The sequence below is a fragment of the Glossina fuscipes genome, unplaced genomic scaffold (genome assembly GCF_014805625.2).
Source record: "Glossina fuscipes isolate IAEA_lab_2018 unplaced genomic scaffold, Yale_Gfus_2 2, whole genome shotgun sequence".
NCBI classification, from domain to species: domain Eukaryota; kingdom Metazoa; phylum Arthropoda; class Insecta; order Diptera; family Glossinidae; genus Glossina; species Glossina fuscipes.
Genome location: NW_023998416.1, coordinates 28,579,619 through 28,606,060, shown reverse-complemented (window position 1 = coordinate 28,606,060; position 26,442 = coordinate 28,579,619). Strand labels below are relative to the sequence as shown.

At 33.0% G+C, this 26,442-nt stretch overlaps 1 protein-coding gene across 4 annotated transcripts in view; it reads right to left on the bottom strand.

Moving 5' to 3' along the window:
• Positions 1–3,965: 3,965 nt before the first annotated feature.
• LOC119633197 (contactin-5) overlaps positions 3,966–26,442 on the bottom strand; it is a 244,755-nt gene continuing 222,278 nt past the window's right edge. For 3 of the 4 annotated variants that reach the window (XM_038026595.1, XM_038026594.1, XM_038026593.1), the window contains 2 exons: positions 16,539–16,904; positions 3,966–4,767 (listed from right to left, as the gene is read on the bottom strand). In XM_038026595.1, coding sequence (XP_037882523.1) covers positions 4,586–4,767; positions 16,539–16,904 — 548 coding nt within the window. In that variant the 3' untranslated portion in view covers positions 3,966–4,585. Of the gene's footprint in view, positions 4,768–5,001; positions 5,046–16,538; positions 16,905–26,442 lie in introns of all 4 variants that reach the window. The other variant, XM_038026596.1, reaches the window with a different exon arrangement.

Here is a 26,442-nt window from a genome sequence, read left to right as displayed (position 1 = left end):
GCATACCAATGTATATATAAATGTCTGTATATGTATGCGCATGTGTGTGCAGCAACCTTACACAATTCGTTATAATTTTTTTCATATCCATCACGCAAGGGTAGAAATATTGCAGCTCGGGAAATCGTAATATAAGTATATGTTTGCCGGCCCGTCCATCCATCTATTGATTGCTTTCTGCAGCTACGATCTTACATTTTTCGTTTTGATAAACAAAGCTTGTCTGACACGCCCACTAACAAATCTTAAACAGCAAAACCAATAATATTCGAAAAGCAGAAAAAATTTTAAATATGGTTTGGTCCGTTGAACAGATTACTTCGATGATACAAGTGATAGCTCTATTCCCGTGCCACTATTTCATAATTGCCTCCTATAATCCGAATAGCATTAGGAATTGTGGTTCACGCAGCGTACACAGAAAAGCGAAGAGTTCGTAGTCATAGCAGCAATTGAATAAGTGATGGGTATCTAAGATTCGCTTCAAGGCGAATATAATTTTCTTATTTTAATTAATTTTCTCAGTGTTTGAACAGTTGTGGGAGTTTTTTTCAAAAATTTCTCGTGGTTTGTGGCTTTTGTTTTCTTTTTTTGTGTGTAATTTCTTTTTATACGTACATACATACAAAGGTAGTCACATGAGTAGATAGAATACAAACTTTAATTCGTTGAATAAATTATTAGATAAAAAAAAATTTTTTTTTCTTTACTGCACACTGAAATCACATAAATTTCTGGCATTTAAATAATAAAAAAAAAGAAAAAATTACATGATAATAAAATGCGAACAAAAATTTTTTTGTTTTAATTAAATTAATTTCAATTATGTGAACCTTTTAATAATTTATGAAAATATATTTTACTAAAAAAAAAAAGGTGACCAAAAGCACGCGTTAATTAAACAGAGTTAATTAAAGAAATTTTTATTATAAAGCTCTTTTCCTTTTTTTTTTTTTTAAATTTTAGAGAACACAAAATTTTAACAAATACACTGCCAAAAAAGGATTGAATTTTGCTTCAAATTTTTCATATCAAGTTTGCTTAGGCATTTATGAATTTATCGAAATATTTTACAAAGAAATCCTCAGAAAAAGGAAAAAAAACTTTTAACATCGAACTCGACTTGTGAGAAAGTTTAAGAACCCCCTTAAAATTAGCAGGTAAATGTGAGTAGAGCTCTAAATTTAGTGAAGATATTCATACAGATATTCTAAAATGAAGTTGAAGGAATAACACATAGGCAATTGACAGTGAAGCCTCGCTCATTCATTTGATATGAGCGATCACGCAGCGGATGTCGTCCATTCGTGTAACACGGTGACGATCAGAAAACAGCAAGGAAAGAGAAAGGGATAGAATAGTGGTGGTGAAAACTTACTGATTGTGTGGCCAACCGGTAGATGCTATGCCTTTACCGCGTGAGTATTCAAAGTATATTCTGCAGGATGACTTGAGATTTGAACCGGCGAACACTAACTTGGTACATCTCCCACCGGCCAACAACATGTTAAAACTATAGCAGGTCGGAGAAGTCCGGCCGCCCATCTTATGTACCCTCTCTGCCATTTATTTTTTATTTAATACACGTTCGTTCGTGTTGCTCTTCTTCATGGCAATTCTTGCAGTCCTCCACAATTTTCCCACACCTAACTTCAAGCAAATCAAAGCAAATCCGACAAATCTTTTCCAATACGTAATGCATTCGTTCCTCGTAGAACACTGAGTATTTGTATTCTAAGCGATACTCCTGATAATGCTTCGAGTTGATGGAAGGCGCACTAAAAATTGGTGCTGTTAGCAACGATTTGGCAACAATAAGCAAAGATGCTTTAATTAATAAATTAACAAAGTGAATGACTTTGAATTTCCGTCAGTTAGATAGTACTCACAGTCTGTCTGCCAGATAATAATTATAGTTTCATTAGTAGACAATGAAAGCTCATCTAGTTTTAAAATGAAAATTATCTTTAATTTTTGAACATAATAACTGGAACACTTTAACTCACTAGGCTGGAGAGTTTATATACTAATACAGTGTTATTCGCAGTTCTCTCATCGGACAATAAAGCTCATCTAGTTTTAAAATAAAAATTCCCTTTAACTATTGAACACAATACCAGATGCATTGAACTCACTGACTCGATAGTTTTCCTGCTAAATGAAAATGTTAATTTGAAGGTACACCTTATTCCAACTATAAATTTAGGCAAATAGAAGCGATTAAAAATAAGAGAAATCATTTAATAGCAAATGCTTATGTGCCCATGGAAATTTATTTCACTTCGTTCGCAAAATTTTGCAATCATTTTTGCATTTCTGCGTTATTGCGTTGTGAACAGGTACCTATGTGGATATTCTGTGCCTTTCGCTCGTCTTCCTCTCTCTGCCACTATATTACCTATAATGCTTGCACAAAGAGTTGTACTAAGTAAAATGAAGAAGAGCAGATGACAACCATTGAAAGGATGATGAAAATTTAGTAAGTAAGACTATTGGTCAACTTAATAATAAAGCTTAGTGATATTACTTGGAAAAACTTCTAAATTGAATTAACTTGAGAGACTTTAGGCGCCTAAAAGCCGACCTCCTTTGAAGGTAATACTATTGCACAGATATTTTGATGTCTTTGCGAGATTAGGTGGGAATGAGTTTCTAATTAACATTATTTACCGTGTTTCTCAGAATTTGACTAACAGACATTTGCCACCCATTCTAATAGGAACAATTAGAAAAGAAATTTGCTTTAGATGTAGGAATAATTCCTGGAAATATTCACAGGAGGACTTTCAAGTAAAGCAGAATATGATAAAAAAAAAAAACGACAATAAGAAAAAATTTTTTAAAAAGCAATTCTCGTATAAGTTGCCTTTTCATTACAGAGATATGAGAAATATGATTTTATTAATTAATTTTATAATATTGAATAATAGTCGATATCGTTGCGATTTGTTTGTAAAACATTTCAATGAAATTAATACAAAAACACGAAGAAACTTGACATAATAAATTAAATTATAGACCATTGAGAAAAAGAGCTTGAAGCAATGAAATAATGAAAAAATTTATGAGTTTTTTTTAAAAAAATATTTATATAAACAACATTAAATAATAATAATTGCCTTAAATTATTAAAATTTATACGAACTAAAAACTGCATAAATAATTGTACTATAACGATAAGAAAAAAGAAAAAAAAAAAAAAACAAATAAATAAAAAAAATAAATTAAAACAAAAAAAGTAAAACACAAGGAATACATTAATAAGGACGAAAACGGAAGCCACAATGATTAACGGAAAGAAAAGTGGAGAGAAAAAGGAGAAAATAAGCAAAACAAAACCGAACAATTTTCTATAGATATTTATAAAACATAAGTACAAAAATTAAGATTTTTTCTTTTTCTTTACTTAAAGCAAAAGAGAAAAAAAATTCAAGGAATATCAAGCAAATTTTCTTCTTTTTTTTTTTTTTATTTCTCACGTAAACCTTTTAAGGGTTTAATCCCACTTAATTTGGAGCATAGTCGTAAATTATTCTTATTGTTTTTTTGTTTTTTGTTTTTTCTCTTAAGTTTATTAGTTATAACTAAGCTTTTTGTTTTTGTTGTTTTTTATTATTTCTGCTGTCACTTAAATGCTAACTTTTACAAAGAAATCATTATGCTCGTAACTGGTTTTTACTTTCAGAAGATAAAGTGATGTCCTTTCGCTTTGCTGGTGGTGGTAACACATGGACATGTAAAATTCCCTTTTTCTTTTTCTACTTCATTATTATTATTATTATTATTAATAAAAAATATATTCATTATTGTATTTTATATTAAGTATTATTTCTTAAATTGTTTTTGTATTTTATTTTCTACTTTTACATTCAACTGGAAAACAGTTATAAAAAAATGTTTTTTTTCGTTTTTTTTTTTTTTTTTTTTTTTTTTTTTTTTTAGCTTTGTATGTATATAAATGATTGTGTATATAAAAAAATATTAATAAAAAAAAAAAGAAAAAAAAAAAAGATGGCAACACTAAAAAAATTGTTGGTCTTAAATTTCATCTAAAGCAATTCGCAGTTTTTCGTTGATATCAATATATAAACTTAATTAATATAGAAATGTCTAAGAACTACCATAAGTATATCAAAGTAAATTAAGTTTGTTTGTTTGTTGTTGTTGCTTTTTCATTTTCGTTTTCTATACTGAATTTATTTAATGCTAAAATTCGTTTTTCTTCTTATATTCATTTCGTTTTCCTTTCCCATCAAAATATTCAGAAAGTGTTATGGATGTTATAACGGAATGCTTAACGCATTCAATCATCAGATGAAAAATGCATTACGTTAGTTAAGTAAATATAGTTAGTTAACGGTATGAGCGGTTAAAGAATTTTTAAGGAATACCACATATAATATTTATATGAAAGATGAATGTTTTATAAGATACGCGAAATTTTGCAAAATTTTTTAAAGATTCGTTGGTTGGTGTGTTGTTTAACAAGTAAATGTTCAACAAAGAAAAAAAAAAAAAGAAGAAAAATGAAAAAACCAAAAAAAAATCTAAATAATAATAATAAACATTTTTAGCAGCAGAAAATCTACACAATTATTTCACGTATCACACGACGATTTCGGGAATTGGGTGTTGATGAGTATTCACCCTCGAAACTGTCGTCATAGCTGAGGGACATGTGTTGCTGTGGTGATATCACTTCATCTTGTTCCATATGCTCCATATTATATGGATTTGGCAGGCCACTTACGTCGTGATATGGTGAATCTATGTTAGAGAAGAAAACAAAAAGAAAAAAAAGAAACAAACAAAAAATTGCATATAAAAGAATATAAATTTATTTATTTATTTTTTTTGTTTTTATTTCTGAAATTGTACTTTAACTAAAGTTTTCAATTATTTATGTATATGTAGATAGAGGATAGAGAAGAACTAAAACACTTAAACATCACACATGATGATGGCTGTTAATGATGGTGATGAGGCTCAAGCACTACTTACATTAGCAGCGCTCCGTTAGAGCGTAACATCCTGTATGATATCCGCTAATAAAATGTAAGCATTTCAAAAAAGAGGAAGAAAGATACAGAAAAAAAAAAAAAATGTGAAATATTCCTCTTAGTTGATAAATAGAAAGCACCAAAGTTGTTTGCTTTTCGTTTTTTTTTTTTTTTTTTTTTTTTGCTTTTCCGCTACAAAAGTTGATGATATGTCTTACACTTGATTTTTTACACTAAACTTGAGCTAAACACTACGTGATCATAAAATTTTAATTTACGTAAGAGAGCAAGAAGAAATGTTATTTTTGTATTTAACAAGAATATTGTATGTCCGCGATGTCAACTAAGCTTCGGTTACTTATTTATGCGCATCTCATCAGCTACCTGGCAGCCGCTATTTTCATCATGAATTTTGATATAAACCCTGGAAAGGGAAGGGCGCACCGTTTTCACGATTAGCTTTGTACTTTTCCACGTCTTTCGATAACCGTGAGCGCCCTTACTGAATTAATGGCAACGACTTATGGGTACTCCTCTGTAGAAGGAGCCACACTATCATTTACCATGGACGTAATAGGTATTATTTTTCTCTTGAATTCTTACGTTTTGGGACATCGTCGCATAGAATGTCTCTAAACCAATGTGAGTATCATTTCCCTCATTGGTGCATTGATATTTCGCCCATACATATGGTAACACGATGAGGTTCAGAAAGAAGGAAGTGTGAGAACGAAAACTAATAATGGCTGCAAACTAGTGGCGACGTACTTAATCGGCCAGTGCTATAGCTTTACCGATTAAAGCAAGTCACTATAGCTATGACCAAGTATGGTCTACCGCAGTGAGTTTTGAATCCGCGAACACTAACTAACAACTTATGCTCAAAATTGTACTCGGTATTGTGGCGAATGTCTTTCATACCAAAAAAATGTTCTACATTTTATCAATGGAAGTTACTTGGAAGGAACGCTTCTAAATATAACGACACTTTTTTCGTATCGAATAATTCCTGGTTATATGTAGGCGTTTTAAACCACTGAAGACAGCTATTTATACCCTGCACCACTTGTGATACAGAGTATATTAACTTAGTGCGGACGTATGTAACATGCAAAAAGGCTTGAGCTGAGCCCACCTTTTGTTATACTGATCGATTCAGAATCATTATCTGAAGTGATTTAAGCTTGTCTGTCAGTCTGATATCTGTCAATGTAAATTAATGTTCTAGCTACAGGTCGCAATTTTTAATTTATTTTGATTAAATTAATACAGTGACGTGTTTTAGCCCAAGGACGAACGCTATTGAAAATGGTTCGGATTCTAAGCCAACCACTGGTCACTAAAAAGGATGTGTTATTTTCAAAAAATCTCTACGTCACTGTCCATATCGCATAAGCTATATAATGATTATGGTTGCTGTTCACTATTACTAAAAAAAAGGATACCTTATGCAAAGATGACAAGGACAATAGCGTACAGTAATAATGTCCTGAGCTTCTAAATCGAGTACTAATGTGTCACAAATAACAGAAGGAGGCTAATCTCTGGCTTTAAAAGATATCTTCACTGAAGCAAGGCTTTATTTCTTTAAATTTTCCAATTTCATTGTAACATGAAAATATGATTATTTGCTTGTTTTCAGCGGACACCTAGAAATGTCGAGAAACACTGGAAACACCTGCACATGTAAAAGTAAAAAGCAAGAAGGAAGAATGGTCAAAGATATCTTGAGGTGAATCTTTATTAGGTGCTATCTTAATGTTTGCAACGCTTTCTAGTTGTTCGTAGGATGCCAGTTAAAATGGTTATCTTTCATGCTTTTACTAGATCTTAGAACGATGTCTCCCAAACCTTACCAGTTATTACGCAAACAATTCTCGAGTTTTCGTTTCGTTCTTTTCCGCTTCTTTAATAAGTGTGCCAATATACGTACGTATGCATATCAAGCAGTCTAGTTTCAAGCTACCAACGTTGTATATAGATGTAGCGGTTAAATGAGAAAAATTAAGAGAGAAATATGAAATTTGATAGAAATGTTTTTTGATCGATTAAAAACGCAGTCTGAAGACATGGGTTTGATTTGCGCACGCACAGGTTCACAGTAAATTAGAAACTGAAACAATCTCGCACAAAAATCCGATGAATGTTCTTTTTTCAATTCATGCACATATGTCCAAGAAACTGTTGCATAGATTTTCACCAGAACCGCCTGCGCGATCGGGTCGAAAGTGGCACCGAAACGATTTTCTGATACGTCAACATTCCACCATTAATATTGTATTTCCAATTTATTCTAATTGTGCATTAGCACTTTCTTCACTCAATTACGAATTGGACTTAAGATCTCTCTATAAGACTTATAATCGAAAGACTAGATTATATATATACATATATATATATATATATATATATATAGTTTCGACTGCGACAATTACAGCACTTCATTTCAATTAGCGATTCTTTGCTAACAGATGGAAAATATACATCTTAGAATTAAACACATACAACAAAACAGCAAAACTTATTATTTGCGCCATCAGGTCACCGAATTTTGCACACTTATAACTATGTAGCGGCACCTTTTACAGTTTAGAAGCACTTATATGTTTGTGCATATCTCATACATCACGAGTGGGCAAATTGCTTTCGTTAGTTATGTAGCTAATACAATCTGTAACGTAACTATATGTGATGGCCACACAAGCTATTGCTTGAACGGATATGTGCGATTTTCACGACCTTGAGACTGAGGGAAAGGCATAGATAAACTGAAATGACAAAATTAAAGGGGGATTTAAAGTCTCGATATTCTGCCCGATCTTTGCTGCATCTGCATATACGACAAAGGTTGCAAATACCATACAAAAATTAGCATGCGTTCCGTGTAAAAAAAAAACGGATGTTGAAATGCATGCACACACACTTACATATAAAGATATTTAAACGGAAATTGTCAAGTGATTGTGACTGCGCGTCTGCATTTATGCCCTCATGCAACTCTGTGAGGTTATGGCATAAAACGGACGTGCACTGCAGTGCAACACTTGCATTTAAATGAAATGAAAATCCTCCCCAGACTTGGTAAATTTTCAATTTTATTGCATATCTGTTTGTACGAATGAAATGAAGAATTTTATTAAATTTTCCTTTTTTTTTTTTTACATACATATATTCACACAAATTTATGAAAAATTTGAAAATTTTTGAAATGCTCAGCTGTCGTAGAATGTGTGCATTCGATGTACATTTTCTATTTTGCCAAGCTGCGAACAGTAATAAAATATCAAGCAGCTTAAGGCGTACAGTGCCTTAACCTTAATTCTCAAAAAAAAAAAATAAAAAAAAAAAATAAAAAAAATGAAAAACAAAAATTTACTTTAAAATTATGAACTAACGAACGGATATTTCGCATACTTTATATATTGAGAGAGTCACAAAAAACTACGGTACCAGCATTTCGAAGGATGGGTGACAGTAAAGTTAAATGGTTTGTTAAAGGAAATATCAAAAGCATGTGTTTTATGGATTTAGATTTCTTCTCTTCATTTTCCTATTAATATCCGGTGCTTCGACAGAGCAGTAATCCTACCCAGGAACGCAGATGTCAGTTGAGCAGATAAATATGAATTGTCTCGAACAGATGGGGAAACTTTTGAAGTTAAGCTAAGTTTACCTTAGCAAATTTCTCTAGTTATAAACATTTAAGTATACATACATTTTTACATGCTAGAATATGCTAGCACGTAGCCATAACCGACTTCGTTAATTGATATGTTAAACCTAGATATAGGCATTAGAGATCCAAAAGAGCAAACCCTCTTTTGCGGTGAGAGATTTTTAGCAAATTTAGTTAAGTTAAGAAGAGAAAAAAATGTATGTAATTCTTAAATTTTCGCTGGGTGTTCTTTATGAAGTAATATGCTTTCAATTTTCTTGTGAATAATTAAAAATGGGATGTACTGGAAAATTAGATTTAACAAATTTCATTATTAAATAATAGAATGTGATTATTTGTACGCAAATTGCAGTCAACGATCAATTTGCAATACATTCTGTAATCGATGGTTAGAGAGAAACCAATACTTTAGAGGGGTTAGGGATCAATTTGCAATACATTTTGTTATCGATGGTTAGGGATAAACCAATAGATCAGAGCGGTTAGGGATCAATTTGCAATACATTCTGTTATCGATGGTTAGAGATAAACCAATGCATCAGAAGAGTGCTTGTAATGTTTTACCTTAACGCTGTACTAATATAAGAATATATATATATATATATATATTCATACTTAATTTTTTTTTTTCTTAACTGCAATTGTAGCGTCGTCTATAACCCAAACAAATTGCTGTTTATGAAACTTGATATTACTATTAGAATAAAAAACTGAAAGCAAATAATAATCGGACGAATAATTTAGTAACAATTTCCTAAAACCAGTAGGAAATTAAAACAATAAAATATGACAAAATGTGGCTCTCCATCGTCATTTGAATTAGGTTTCCTTCCCAAAAAGTTAATAACATGAGTATAATGTTTTGTTTTATTATTGCGAAGTTTAAAGGTAGCAAAATTTTCAATTCTCAATGTGAATAAACACAGCCGCAAAGTTTTTATGTTTTGCTTCTCAACCCGGTCTGTCTGTGAACATTAAGAATAATAGTAGAGCTTCTCTACGACCCTGGTATGATTGTAAAAAAGTTAAATCTTTCGATATAATTGTAATCAGTGTATCAAACGGTCCCGGTATCAACTATATGTCCATCTGCCCAGAAGTATAAATCAAAAGTTCTTGAAAGTTGAAGCTCTTTTATGAAACCGGAATTTTTATAAAGAAAATGTATGTATGAAGAGATATTTTATCCGAAGAAGGCAGTCAGAAGGATCCCAGTTTAGCCACTCCTTGGTTTGGACTAACACTTCCCTGTTAAGCGCTTCCTACATAACGCGAACGGGTTTTGCTATATGGCTGCATGAAGAGATGTCGTGCATAGAAATGAGCCTATGTTGTCTTCTTCAATATTAATTCGTTTTTTAAACCGCGAAAGGTCCAAATCGATTAATTGTTGTTAGTAGCGTTGGGTATTAGCAGCTTTAGCTAATACCACCGAAGAGAGAATGTTGTGTTCCTGCCAATGGAAATCAGTCTCGCAGTCGATTTGGATGATTTTCCTGGATCTACCCAGGAGGTTTTATCCCCACGATCACGAAGCAAAAACCCTTACTTCTATTTCGTTTGGATAGAGAAAAAATACCGCTGGTAAATGCTCTTTATTTGGATCAAACCTCGACATTGTATGTTAATCTTACAAAGCATTTGTATCCTCTATCCGTAGTGCTAAAACCATTTACGGGCGCATTCTGGTTCCATATCTAGATACCTAGTAGACAAACAACCCAGATGTTCTTTTCATGTTTCTTCTCCTTCTCTAATTCTATGAAGAAAGAACCTTGGACATGTACGTCCTCCAAGTTAGGGTCATGTATGGGAGCATTTTGGTTTCATATTTACATACCCAGCAACCGCTTGCTTCTTCTCTATCTCTATTACATATTATATCCCCTGCTTCGCGTCATGTTCCAATATGTACATGTATAAGTAGTAAACCAGTGTATAAACTTAATAAACTCAACAAATTTTGTAGGTAGTGAGGCAGTTATTTATCTACAATTTCCCTTAGCGCAGGTGGGTAAAATGGTTTTTTTATGGTGTTTTTTAGAAATGTCTAGAGCAGTTGAACTACAAAGCTAAACTAAGTCACTGGCGATTTTGGTCGTTAATAAGTCTACTTTAAAATTCTGTAAGTTTTAGAAAACCAAGCGAAAAAGTGTAGAAAAGATAATGAGTTAACAGCACCGGTCTAAAACATACCAAGCTCAATATTGTTTAATGTAAACTCTTGGCGAATAGAAAAATCTAAGAATGCAAACTGAAAGAAGAGGAAGAATGAAGCAAATAAGTTTCCCAATTATGAGGCCTAAATAGCGCTCTTTGTTGTTTTCTTTTTTGTTTGATGATATGGTAAAGAAAATAACATATTTAAGTTTACTCGCAAGTACGAGTAATGGAAACTTGTTTAATTGTTATGAGAATGTTGTGCCATTAAGCGATAATTAAATATGCCATTTAAGTGTTTAGTTAGCATGTTTAAGGGCGTTTTACCGTCCAAATGGTATCATATCGCGAAATCGATAAATCCGCGAAAACCATAACATGTTGTGGTGACCAAGCAGTTGAGCCAATAAATACAAACCTGTGTGTAAGCTGGTGATTGTAATTCATTGTCAGTGTAATCAATGCTTTTTAGCGATTAAATCAAACACATTACCGCCGCGTATGGACACGCATAAGTGAAAATAAGTGCATCCATGCGCGCATGCATGCTATATTATATGGCATATATATTAAATTTAACATATACGTATATATATATATATATATATATATATATACATATATGTATATATCAATATGTTTTATTATCGAGTGTGCATTCAGATATTATTTGTTTACATATCCTGCACAAAATTAAATATAAATAAGTCTGTGAGCGATTAATTGAAAACAGATGTCCTATAATAACCAATATAGCAGCAAATTGGCTGCGATCAATGACTTTACAAATTCAGTTGTGTACTTAAAATCGGCGACAGATTGCATGTGTTTGCGCTTAAGTGCAAGTTAAGTATTAAATCTTTAATGAATATCGCAAAAAAATTATGTTTGATAAGAGGATCAATTTCGAGGCAAGTTTTACTTATTTATTCATTTTTTGTTTAATATGCTGCTGATAAATGGATAGGAGAGCAATCAAGCGGCGGATACGGAAATTGTCAATTTCCATTAAAATGAACGCATGTAAATGTTTTGATATAAGTGTGGGCAACTGTAAAATATACATACATACATACATACATACACATATAATGTTACTTTAATAAACTACACACTTGTGTACGTAAAAATGTTTAAGCTTTAGTAGTAATTCACGACAACACGGGAAGCTTGTGTGTTCGTTCATTGTCAAGTTTGAATATGCATTTTGACGTTAACTAACCTGGGACGCTCTGGTCACGTTGAGTTAACCTTCTGATCGATCCTTTGATCGCAGCCTAAGAGCTGCAGAAGCGATCGATAAATATTATACGTTCATCGATCGAGCAATCACTTCTACACACCCATCACCTAATCGTCATCAATGTACGTTCTATCGCATTGGAAAAAAATAGTGATTCGACGCAATATAAAGAATTCAAAATTTCATAAAACATTTCGCATATCATGCTTGAATATTTCAATGAGTATTTAGAGTTCATTAAAGACATGGTAAACAAGAGAGAAGGATAACAATACCGTTTCGAATAATGATTACCTCAGTATCGACCCAAGACGAAATATTGTTCACTTTATTTGTTGTGCTGTTTGCAAGCGAACAGCTGCAGTAACTAAGGCAATCAAATTTGGTTTGTATATTAAAAAAGTAAATGTTAGCAATACGAAGTTGCTACGGGGCACCAACTGTCTGCACGATTTTCCAAGTTATAAGTAAAAGTTTTTCAGTTCACATTTATTTCATTCAACCATTCGTTCATTCATTCATTCATTTATTCGTTGCAGACAAAATACTATTACTATAGACAGTTATGTATATAGTATTATTCATTATCATCGCACGAGTCTAAAAGGCAAGCCCCACTTAATATTTCATACTTCTAAAGACACAAACACAATCCGTTCGAATAATAAAACAACAAAGAAAATTATGTTCGGCTGTAGCCGAATATTTTACACTAACCACTTTAATCTTGAAAAAAAAAGAAAAAGAAAAATATGAAAACCTGATGTTTTAGAATGGGGAAGGGGAAGGCGTGGTGGAATGTTTTCACTTTTACACAAGTAGGATCGTACGTGAAATATTCGCGCGAAACCTCCATGATTTTATCCGTTTTAGAGGGCATATACCTGTTCTCAATTGATGTACATAGGGGGGTATTGTTTTACCTATTAGGTCCACTTTCAATGTATGCAAGAGTTTCCAAATTTAAGAATGGCATCTGAACTTTTTGTTTATTACAGACAGACAGACAGACAGACAGACCGTCGTAATAGCGTAATATGCGAAATTGGACAGAGCTGAGAAAATCATAGGAGAAATCAGATGCAAAGCAAAAAGTCGAGAAGATTGGTAGGCTTTAGTTAATAATAAAATTATCCAGTAATGGATTGATAAGAAGAGTGTGCACACTTCATAGACACTTTGAAGCTTGCTTCTGCCTGCTGCAGGCACAGAGTTGGAGCAACACACATTGACATTTCATATTAATCGAACATATATCCGCATAACACTACTTCCTGTAGGGTCCCTGAAAATGCACTTTATGTCGCAAACGTTTTGACAAAATGAGTATAACCCCCTTTAACCTTTGATGCTTTCACTGAATTTGTTTATAATAAGTTAAAGAAAAAGCCAATAATCACATACTTAGCATGCACACCAGCTTACAGTGTTGTGCATAAGAAAATCACACTTGAAAGGAGAACAATAACCAAAACTTGGCATCCGGAAATATATATAAATGTATGTACGTGTATGCACACACGACAGGATGTAAGACCGCTTTTGGTCGTTTGTAAAAGATGTTGACATATATACAATTGTATTTGTAAACGTATACATGTGTATGTGTATGTGTTTGTATATGTGTGTATGTGTATGTGTCATGCAGCATAAATTTAAATTGATGGTCTTATTTAAAATATTTATGCTTCAATGAATGATTCTGTTAGTGAATCTGTTGTTGTCTGTATGTTGGTTGGTGTCTGCTAGTGACTGAACAAACAATTGCCAATGGTGTAAGTATAGTATAATGCTGGCATACATGCGCACACTTATGCCTGTATAGACAGGCAGACTAACTAATGACTAGACTTTTGTGTATGCCTGTGGACATCTGTAGTTGTATGTTCATGCTTATAGCTACATATATAAATATATATATATATATATATAAATATATGTATACCTATATGTATGCAAACGCCATATTTAGTCATCGACAAGAAGAAAACAGTTACATAGTCATGAATAATGAATCAATTTATATTTGTATACAAATGTATGCATAAATCCAAAAAGCATAAGATTGACTAAACATCATAGCAATATACGCCTTTTGTGTACGTGAATGTACGTGTGCGTAAATGCGCTCGTTCTTAAACGGTTAACGTCTCAATAATAACTTTCTTGCTTTCTTAAAGAAAATTGCAATTAAATTGAAGGTTTCTATCTTACGAGCCAAATTAATAAATTTATGCCAAACGGGAATTTTAATTATTTAATTTATTTTATACGTGAAATATATTAAATGCTGGTACAGGATGTTAAATTTATATATATATAAAAAAAAAAAAAAATTAAAAAAATTATAAACAAATTGCACAGCTTGCAATATCCGGAAAAGACAATGGAAGACCGGATAACTTTAATAGAGTGTAAGATTTTTTTTTTTTTTTCTGCTATTGCTATATAAACGTGACCATAGAAAATTGAAATTGCGGTCATATACCACGTTTGTAATTGACTTTCACATATATGGTCGTGAAATGCAAATTTCCAAGATATTAACGAAACAACTTAAAACAAAAAAAAAAAAAAAATTAAACCTTTCACCAATGAAAGACAAAGTTACTAGAAAATCACTAGTAAAAGATTTGCACCAGGGACATGGATAATACGGTATAGCGCTATATATAATTTCTTCAACGAGTATATATACTGCTTGTAGTGCGCGAGTATATAAAGTTTATAAGATTATCCAGAACATTCAAAGATTTAATACAGATCGGCCTTCTTTTGTACCAATGGGTTTTGTGAATCGAGAGAAGCCTACGAGACAGGTCAACTTTCTATTGCACCAATAAATTCAAAAGTATTTTGGGAATGCGTTTACAAAGATCAGAATCATTGTGCTATGCCTTTAACAAAGTTCAGAATCTTCCATTGTACGAATCGACCAGAATTATGTTCTGATAAAACCATATAAACCTGTGAGACAGATCCACCTCATATTATGCTAATAAATTCGGAATTACTTTTTAAACCTAGATAACCACCCCCTTTAAGACAGTTTAATCAATCTTGCCTATCAGATAGATTCAATTTCTATTACACCAATCGATTCGGCATTATTCTTTGCATCGAGAGAAACCTGTAGGGCAGATCCATTTTTTAGCACCTTTTGAATCGTTATGACCCGTCTATCTCCCCATCTATTTGGTGTGTGTCCACTTATTTTTGTATCCAATCGATATGCGGCAAATTTAGTGAGACATTTTGAGGGAATGATGACAAGCGGAGCGGGGACCCAAGCTTTTTGGAAATGGAATGTGTCGGACAACTTTTGCAACTACTGTCTGCCTGTCGGTTTACAGCTCTCGATATCGAGTAGACGAAATGGCTATCGCTTATGGGTTCGCAACAACGTGTAGAGAGTTTTCAGCTGACAATAAAGTATGCATCGATTTATTATCGAATAAGAAATGTTTCGATCGCAAAACTGCTGTCGCGTAACATATTCAAATTACGATTGAGTTTCCTCGACACTGACGGCTATAAACCGTCCATCGGATTTGCAAATCAGAGAAGTCATAGAGCATTGTGTCTATCGCATTTCAAGATCTCGCTTGCTCGGCTATAATGTTGTAACTTCCTTAAGTAATGAATATATGAAACGATTTCCAATATAATTCCTACGCAACGGTATCATCAGTTGAGTCATAGATGGTAGTGGCTGATGAAAATGCTTACATAAAAACAAGGTGGCAGCGAATAATAGTAAGTGAAACGCAGCCAACAATCAGCCAAGCCTGCTGACATACTGCTATAGTTTCAAAAGCTTGTTGAAATCAAAGCTTTAACAATAGGTATTGTATTTCATCTAAAAGTGTAGCTCGTACATTCAGCTGATTACAGAGCACAGATTGTTGTTTGCATATGCACGCAGCATTCGCCTTTAAAGTCATTCATTTAATTGCATTTCTATATGTGCGGATATTTAATTAAGTTTTGAGGTTTCCCTAATGCCAAATAATGCAAAATATTAAATTAAATTTTGTTGACGGTCGAAACTTTCAAACCGTAATCAATGCATATGAAATGCGCATAAACTATAATTACAAATACAAAATCAAATGGCTTTAGGCGCAAAATATAATTCGTTGTCATCGATGCATGCATATTGGCTGTCAGAGACAAAAATTCTATCAAAGGAGGGACATTTTTATTTATTTAATGTTTGATCTACATGAGATATCGGTGCAAATGGCATTCGTGTAAACTATGAAAACTTCCGGTCGATCGATCAATCAAACCATTAAAAAGGTCTAAAATGGAAAGGCAAACAAAGTAAAGCTCGCTCTATTACTTCATGTATTATATATAGCTCGAGTTGAAATGCGAGGGACTTTGAAAAAAAAAATCATCTAAAAAAATGAAAAAAAAAAATCATTTAATTTGGTATATGTTTGCATGTACTTACCCAAATGCTGATCAACACGTTTTTTGGGTTTTTGCACCGATGCATACGGATCGCTGCAATAGTCTTGTCTTGAAGGATTTTGGCTGTTACGTAAATTATGATATTCGTCTCCATGCTGACTGGGAGTAGCTGTTAATTGAGGATATGGTGCGTAATCGTCGACACCTCCGTAGCCGCCATGTGTCAAAGGATCGTAACCGTAAGTGGGCTGCTGTTCCACATAATTATTGTGCGAAACTGGCATCATATTCGGTTGATTACCAGCTGCACCTGACATTTTCACCTGCCACAATGAATCTTGTGAATTGACACTTCCACCGTTATTCGAATTGGAATAATTATTCTCGATATATCCCATGTTGACCCCTAGAGAGATTCATTATGAACACAAAAACACATATGTAAATATATTTTTGTATTAAAGATTCGATTCGAATAAATTACTACTTTGCTCTTTGATTTATTTATTACGTTTACGAATTGTAATAAAATTTATGAGAATTTAAATATATATATATATATATATATATGTGCGTTTGAAATAATAATTAACTCATTTCATAATATGCGAGACAATGGTTTTGTATTTTTGGCACGACCGCGTTAGCGTGTTATAATATTTATTATAATTTTAGTACGAATTGATTTTCATTGTAATAAAATTCTATTCATATAATATTCAATTATCGTTGATAAAATATATAATTAATTATCGATAACGTTAACATTGCAATCACAATCCGGAGAGAAAGAGAAAGAGAGAGATAGATAGATCGTTTCGCTTCAATGCTCGAGTCAAGCAAATTGTCATAAATGTATAAAATGATTGCACAAACTTTTATATAAAATTCTGACAACTCTTGTTATATGCACTTATGCATTATAGATAAATATATAATAATATCTGTGTTTATTAATGTCTGCATGTGTCTGTTTTTGTGTGTGTGTGTATGCGTATTTATTTAATAATTTATAAAAAAAAAAAAGCACTATTCAAAACGGGTTGACTGTAATTACAGCAATTATGATTATTTGTTTTAAATAAAATCAATGATTTTAATAAATCATATCTGTGTGAAAAAGTTAAACAAATATGTGAAACTTTATTCAAAGGCAACATATCTCTCCGTCCTTTATAGTATAATAAATTAATTGCCATTTGCTGTTGAATTACTTGGTATCTAAAGTGATTTTTCACTCACCCACACACACAGGTTAGCAGGTTGACAAGGATGAAAAGTTATTCCTCTTAATTTCGTTGGGCTCTACGATCGATAGTAAAAATGCAAATAAAAATATTATAGTCGGACAGGACTGACCATTAAATATTCTTACACAAATTCATCTATCACCATCATAGCTTAGATCTTTTATAAAGGACGACTACAACCAGTTGTGGTACAAGGATACATCAAGTTTGTGCGGGTGTATACGACATCCAAAAAAGCCACCCGCCATTTAGTATATCGATCATTACCGATTCACTTTCGGAATGAATTTAAGCCTGTCGTTCTGTCCGCCACTGACTTATTTTGACCCAAACACGAACGCTATTGAAAATGCTCCGGATCGGACTACTTTTTCGACCGCTTGCCTTATGGCCATACATTTTAAAAATGTCATCATATGACAAAGAAAGATGAGCCATGACCCCCTACAGCTTTCTTACATCTTTTTCACAGTATGACCTAAAGATTACAAAGCCATTGTTATTGTTATTATTATTATTATTATTATTATTATTATTAATTTAGCCAGAGAATAAAGTCGAAGCCTAAAGTTTTAAAGCACTAGCATCTAAGGCTTCGGCTTTATTTAAAACTCTACCGCACTTGAGATTTGAACCCACGATCACTGAGTTGCTAGTCGAGACTCTTGCCTACTCGGCCCCTCAGGCGGATAAAATGGTTCTAAAAAAAGACGATTCAATGAAATTTTGTCATATAAAGGAACACTTAGGTCCGCTTTCAATAAAAATTAAGCTGAAAGTTAGACAAACTTGAGTTTCAGTTAACACCAAATCTTTTTCACGGAACATTCAATTATACTCCAATCCCAACATAATTTTATTTTAAAATTTGTTGTAGTTCCCTACTAAATGCCATACCATAGCAACAAACCTGATCAACAATCATATCATCGATGAAATGAAATAAGAACAATTTGCGAGAACTTATTTGGGTGAAAAAGTGTTTATTATAAATAATAAAAAATTTGGAGCAACAACAACTATGCGAGCGCGCTATAGTCAGTTCAATCACTTTGTAAATAACTACAATAAATTTATTCTCTTGATATATTTTTCTGATAAAACGATTTTATATCTTATTCACAATAGGCAAAAAACCAAATCACAATAAACTAACAAACAATTAGCCGACTACATGTTATTAAAGTGCATATTTACCTTCTAGTTAAAAGTGCCAGATAGAAAGGGAGATCTAGAAAGCTGGTAACCATAGGCTGAGTGCAGAACACACTTCACGGCGTAAGGAAATAACCTTTTACGAGCGATTAAAATGAGAAGTTGGCAGTTCTGAGATGAGCTTCGATGTGAACACGAAAGGTATCAAAATGAAAGATCGTGTCATCATGAATTTTTTCCATTCGAAAATAGAATGCTCGATTGATTCATCTATCATGACACCTATCATATGAGCCATTGTCGACAGCTTGGATTAGTTACGAGTGTACAACGAGTGACGAGTGTACAACAGAAAATAGGACTAGATAAGGATTAATCTTTTGATATTCAAACGATTTTACGAGTTGTGCGGACAGCTTCTTGGAGAGGATATTTAAAAGATGGGATCTTTCTAACATGTCAGTCATCGTTCTCATAAACAAATATATTAACACGAAGCGAAATGAAACTGTTCTTAAAAGAGCAAGTAATGAAGAAAAATGTAAAGAAAAATAAATAACTTTGTGCAAAATATTTTAAAGTTTCACCGCAAACTCGACACAGCAATCAGAAAGTTCGTTCGTTTGTGTGTCTAATAAATATGATGACGGATTATTAATATTTTTTTGGCAAAGTTTTGTAGAGCAAATTAATTTTTGGTATAGTGATGGGGTGTCTTATGGAATCACTGCAACGCGGTCAACAATGCGTACCGTAAAGGGCAAATGGAGTATGTTATGAAGATGAATGAAAGTAAGACTAAATTCAAGCCTTCACAAAAGTGATATACAAAGACTTAAAACATATAATACTATGTATTTCATATGTGGATAATTCGCAATTATCGAATTTGTCTACTGTCGCTCTGCAAAGGCACCCGACTCTCCGTAGGTTTCTTTAAGAACAAAAAAAAAAAAAAAAAACTGTTCAAAGTTTTATTCATAGGTTTTAGCAATATTTCTTGTTTCGTTTGTACTTTTACGTGATTGAAATTTATTGGGAATATGCCTCAGTCGTATTGATTAATTAATTGCTACGGTATGCATGCATGCATCATCCCTTATATGTAAAACTTTCAGAAACTGCATCGCATTGTTGTACGTAAACGCAAAACATTGATTATAAGGCGGTAGTAGAAAAAAGCAAAACAGAGAAGAGACGAAAGAAATCGAAAGACAATTAATGCGAAATCATTCCGTTTCAGTCAAACAATAAATTTTATTCATCAAATTGATTAAATTTGTCTCGCAGAGAGATGAAGAAATTGCTAGTTTCTGTTGTTTCACTTTGTTCTTCCTTTCTTCTATATCTTTTTTTATTTTTATTTTATTTCTATTTTTTTTTTTTTTGTTTTCGTAGAATCTTCCTATTTTTCCACTTAACCTTGTTGACTTTTACTAAACAACCAGGCAGTCAGCCACCAACACCATTCGCCAATCTCATCACCCAAAACACACAGGGACGCCAAAAAGCGAAAAGAAAACTGTTTCTTTTTTTTTTTTTTTTCTTCTAAAAGAAACTTTTCGGTATCACTTCAGTGTTATTTCCGTTTTCCTTGCAACATTTGTTTAACTTTTGGCATTTGTTTTTGGGATTCAGTTAGTGTTTTATGTGTCTTTGCATTTGTCTTTCTTTTCGCCTTTTTCTTTTTTTTTTTTTTTTCTATTTTTATTTTCTTACGACTCAATTGGCCCTCATATATATATATGTATATACAATTGTATAACATAGGTACGACGAAGTACAGAACTGACTTTAGAGCCTTGCATGTTATAAATGCCTATACGGGTGTGTTGGCCTTTGTGTGTTAGTGTTTGCATTTGAGAACATGTTTATTTGTTTATATTTTTTTTTTTACTCTTTCCTTTTTGTTTTTGGTTTTTTTGTTACTCCTTCTCGTACAATCATAGTTTTTAGTTTCGTTATGCAACCTTCTAGTACTCAGCTTGCTTGTTTGTAGCCGTGGAAAGGTTTGCTGTTGTTGCTGCTGTTACTGCTGCTGCTTGCTACTGGTTTTTTTATGTGCAAATACGCGTTTGCTAGCATTTACGCCAACGTGGTTATCGTTGTCCTTTTGTAGCATGTATTTCCGTTGTCACAAACTTCCGTCCGTTTACAATATGGCGGCGCTTAACTGTCTTCAAAATACTTATTTGCCTTATTTCGTTTTCCCAAAATGTTACAACATTAACACAACAAAAACAACAATTATAAATTACTCCTATACAATTTTTTGTTTTCTCTTTTCTTTTTCCTTTTTTTTTTTTTTTTTTTTTTTTTTGTATTGCTATGTTTTCTATTTTTTATAAACAACTCGAGGCATGTGCTAGTTCTTCGTAACATTGGACGCTGGTATGTTAATTTCGTCATCCCATATATAGCAGAATTTTTTGAACCAAATTGATTACAGTCGACTCTTTCGTTACACTTTTAGAAAACTCGACTTCCTATTAAATTTCTTGCTCCTTATTTTGGGAAATCTAAGGTTATACAGATAAGGGTAACATCGTAATTAATCGATAAACATCTCGCTAAAAGCCGGCGATTAATCATCACCTATGGAAATCTTAGCTTTAGAAATTAGCGAAAGCTAACTCTCAGCTATATGATTATAGCCCCACCCTCACTATCCCAATATTTTTGAAATGTATATGATTGGGAAATAATGAGGGGGAGAGAAAGAAAAAGAGGGAGAGAAAAAGAGAGGGAGAAAGGGAAAGAGGGGAGAAGCGGAGAGAAAAAAAGAGAGACGGAGAGGTAAAATAGAAGACAAATACATATGTGTATGCATATAGAGAGAGAGAGAGATATGGAGAAAGATAAACAAAGAGAGGGAGAAGAAGAAAGAGACAGAGAAATTCCATATTAATTATGAACATCTGACTCAGTTTTCACAAAAATTGCCAGGGGTTTATTTAATTCCTACCTCTATTTTAGGAGTAAGTAAGTCTGAGTACGAGGGAAATATCTTCTTAAATATATTAGTTTTTCACTTTTCGAGTTTCCAATTTTTTTGAGGTTAAAAAAAGGTATTTAAAGTTCTTTTCTTTTTCTTCTTATGGAATTATGAAAATCTATCAAGTATAAGTTTTAATGCCATTTGAAAATTATCCGGACGTTTTCAGTTTTTTTCATTAGTCCCACAGTCCCTTGCATTATTAGTTTTTCTTTTTTACATGTCATTACCTAATTGCTTGATTAATTTTCAAAAAACGAGATAAATTCCGGTCCCTGTAAAAAGCCGCATTGGAATATATAAAGTGTGTAATTATCATTTGAAAAAAAAAAGCACAATTTTAAATATAATGAATGATAGATAATTTATATGTAATGTAATGTCGAATCTAGTTCGTAATTAGTTAGTAATTGCAAGGGTTCTTCTTTCTGTCATAAGAATTGCAATTGCGTCGAAAAATAACCGCGTTTTTGACAACAGATTTTGTATTGAAATTGTCTATAACGACAAGTCATTGGGCCATCGGAGTGACGTGGGGGGAACGGGCAAAACAACTAAGCGATCAAATGGGAAAGGACAAAAGTATTTATGGATATCCTTGGGGAATTTAGAAAAGGCAATGTCGGTAAAATTACAATTTTTCATATTAAAAATTTTTAAAAAATTCTCAAATTCTTACTGCAGCAATCAAAGAAATCCCTGGTAATCCAAACACGCTAATGCGACGCCAAATACTAATAAGGTGCCTATTAATACACAAAAGTCAACATTCACTTCGATAAGTACAAATGAAACGGCGGAGAACAAATCTATTTATTTCTACATACACACATATATATTTAAAAGTACACGAGCACGATTAACTTTCAATTGATAAGCCCCCTGCCCTAAAATATAAAAATGGAAACATTCTCTGGCGATAGAATTTGTTTTTATGTTGAGTGATTGTTTGTTTTCTACTGCAAACTTTTGGAATATGAGGGCATTTTTTTACTGCGATAAATGGTTTAAAATTCACATCCATAGATTCCGATAAACGAGTAACTGAATGATAAGCTTATGAAAAAATCGCACGACCATGAGCGAAACTTTAATAACGATCTTGGTTACTTAACTACCGATCGACATAAGAAATTAAAATAAGATTGCGTTTGTACTCCTGGTACCTACTTATCGATTAATTGCCAACATCTACGACATCTAGACGAAAGATATTAAAGACTAAAATCTTATAATGACTAAGACAATGGTTTAAAGAGGTTCTTGGGATTTCTGCTATCAGGCAACATGTTTAGCTGTTTTCTAAACTCTTGAGTGCATCATGTTTAGAGATAAACGACCGCAGCAAAAGTCATTTGTATGCAAAGTTTGGTTTTAGCCAATTAGCAAGATATTCTTCTGTAAATCTACTCATTATTTCCGATAACCCTTTCAGGTATATATAAATTTCTAAAGAAAGTTATTATTTGATCGCCCAAGTGGTCGAGCAGTAGATGAAAGATCTCGACTAACAAGTCAATGGTCGTGGATTCGAATTTCAAGTGCGATAGAGCTTTCAATAAAGCCGACGGCCTTACACGCTAGTGCTTGACGATTCTAGTCTTGGAACTTGATTTTCTGGCGAAGTTAAAATAATGATAGTAATACGGTTCAGCGCATGCGTCTCCACTTAATTATAAAATAAAAGTTAGTTTAAGTTCTCTTAGAATGCCCGCGCGTCTAAGCAGAGCTTCGTGATTGCGAGAAAGCAATGCTGGGGTAATGTAGAAAACTTACGCTTGGGATTGCTAGATTTTATTTGCATTTAGCGCTCAATCTTTTCTCGAAACGTGCGAGCTTCACCAAGTCGACAACACTATTGGAAGAGGTGACAGAAAGTATATCAATTCATGACAAGTGTTTTAATTACCCAACCTTGTGAGTATCATTATATGTTCGCTTGTGTGAGAGATGATGGTGCATATAAATCTTTCTTGCATGTTTTTCATTACTTGTGTAAACCATCAGATGGTTTACAGCTTTTCCTCGCGAGAGTATAAAACGCTATAAGAACCGAAGTAAGCAAACGTATTCATAACGGAGCAATTTGCTTAACTACCCCCATTATTAATTTCCTCAGCAACCGGCTTAAGTGCTTGCTTGCTTGCTCTTGTAAAGAATAAAAAAAAAAAATTGTTCGCCCTTTCTACGTTAAGACGCAGCTAGTTTTGTTAAGCAAAACTATATTACGGTCTATCAAACTAGTTTTTGCACAAGGCTTAGATATTTTCGACGAAGGCAACTACTACAACTAACTGCTGCACCCCTTAAAAAGATCCTATCATTATGAGCGACTATCAAATCGAGAATAGAATTTTTCCGCTTCTTTGAATAGAAATTTGAAAATTTTGTTTTATTTTGGGAAAAAGTCGTATATCGAATGTATTGCAGGTGCTTGCTATTCGTTATTCGCTATCAGATCAGATCTCTCAGTCACATGCATGCTAGTAGTATTGTTTTTGTTTCTTTGTATTGTTTGTATTTTCCTTCAGCTCCTTGTTGGTTTGGTTTAATCTGTGCTATGATATCTGCCGGCAAAACGAAACGACAAACAGACAACAATGGGTTTTAATAAAATTGTCAATTCATTGTTGCACTCGTATATACTCGTATAACTTTGCTTGCGTGTTTATGTTGATGTGTACAGGCAATGTTTTTATTGTTGTCTCTTATATTACAATTAATATTGTTGTTCTTGTTGTTGTTATTATTGTCCTTTTCCGTTCTCCTCGTGCTCGCTGCTCGCTGTTCGCTGCTCACTTCTGGAAGGCGTTATTTAACATTTTCTTTGTATTTCATTCCTTTAAATTGTACTCATGTTTCGTCTCCTTTTTATGCTACATTACCATCAGAATGCTGCTCAAGCGGCGGCTTTCATTACTACTGCAATAATATTTCGTTTAAAGTTTTTGTGCAAATTTTTTCTTCTTTTTTCTTTTTTTTTTCGGGGTGGTTTATACTCTAGTTGTTGCTTTTGAGTTTTTTTTTTTTTTTTTGTAAGGTGCCTATCTTAATTGTGGTCGCATTAATTTATGACCAGTAAGGCAATGTACTGTAACAGCAATAAATTTATTCAAACATATTGGCCCGCTTTAGGTTAGAAATGTTTTTTCCTGTTTTTCATGTCCTCAAGATATCCCCATTCGCGCGCATTGAGTGCACTAGATTTGTGATGACATTTACCATGAAATTAACTTGGTCTTCTAATTAATTAGTCTGGCAAAGCCATTTTTTTGTTTTTCTTTCTTTTTTGTTAAGTATTTTACATTATAGAAGCACGCCAACCAAATGAGCAACCATATCAGACGTAGCAAGCAACAACGTTAGTAACGGTAGTCACAGTATAAGCATCAGCAACAGCAGCAATAGTGTTCATAGCAATGTTTACCAGAAAAGCTTACTATGTAATTAAGTGGCAATGTTCTCTTTTTCATTGTCATTTTTGCCACTGTTCTTTTATTATTACATTTAATGACGTAACAGTATAAAGATTACTGGTGGTAGTCTCGCATACCAATTGCAACGAGTTTATGATATGACATATGTCGGAATATTAACTTGCTTTCCTAATAAATTAATATGTTATTAAGTTTTCGAAATATTTAAACAACAGCACTACTAGTAATAAATAGTAAGTAAGCAGAGCAGAATAATACATTTAGCACAAGTGCGTATAAAAAATTACTCTGGCTGGCATACAAAGTTATGCTAAGCTTGTAAAGATGTGAAATTGCCTGTCTAGTTATTTAATAAACGTACGTCAGCCATTCGTATCAATAGCATCACTAGCATAAGAAGTAATGGTAGCATAAGTAGAATTATTATGTAGCAGTAACAATATCAGTAAGACTTCATAATATTAAGTTTTCTATACAGTAGCAGTGGCAGCGAAAGCACTTTACGCTCTTAGCCATAGTAGTGGCCATAATATTAGTATTGCTTTTTAATATATATGTATTATTGGTATCTATCCTCCGTGGGATAGGAGGGATAGGAGTATACTCATTTCATTGATACGTTTGCAGCATGCAAAATGAAACTTTGAAGCAGAAATGAAACCTTGCAACCGTGCTTAAATGTAAAGCTTACTTTTCTTAAGAACAGTTATAAGAAAGTGGATCTGAAAAATAGATCAATGTGCTCCCCATTTATCACAATAAAATTACATGCCGAGTAACGCTTGCGGATCATCTTAAAATGCTACAAATTAGATCTTGTCGCCACGGAAAATTTTTGTGCTTTGTAGGCAAGTTTATGCAAAAGCGTCTTACCCCGATCAAGTTCATTTAATATAGAAAAATGCTATATTTTGGCAATTTTCGTCGAAACGTATCGTAAACGAAGAACCACTGCTTTAAAATTGAGGGAATTTGGGGGGTCTCATTCAATCTATTTCGGCAGCGTTCTTCTTCGAGTGTTGCAGGCGTTTCTACCAAGTCTCCGCGGTAAATATATATTCATTTTCAGCTATCGACGAATCTAGCAGATAAGAAGCGCGATTTCCA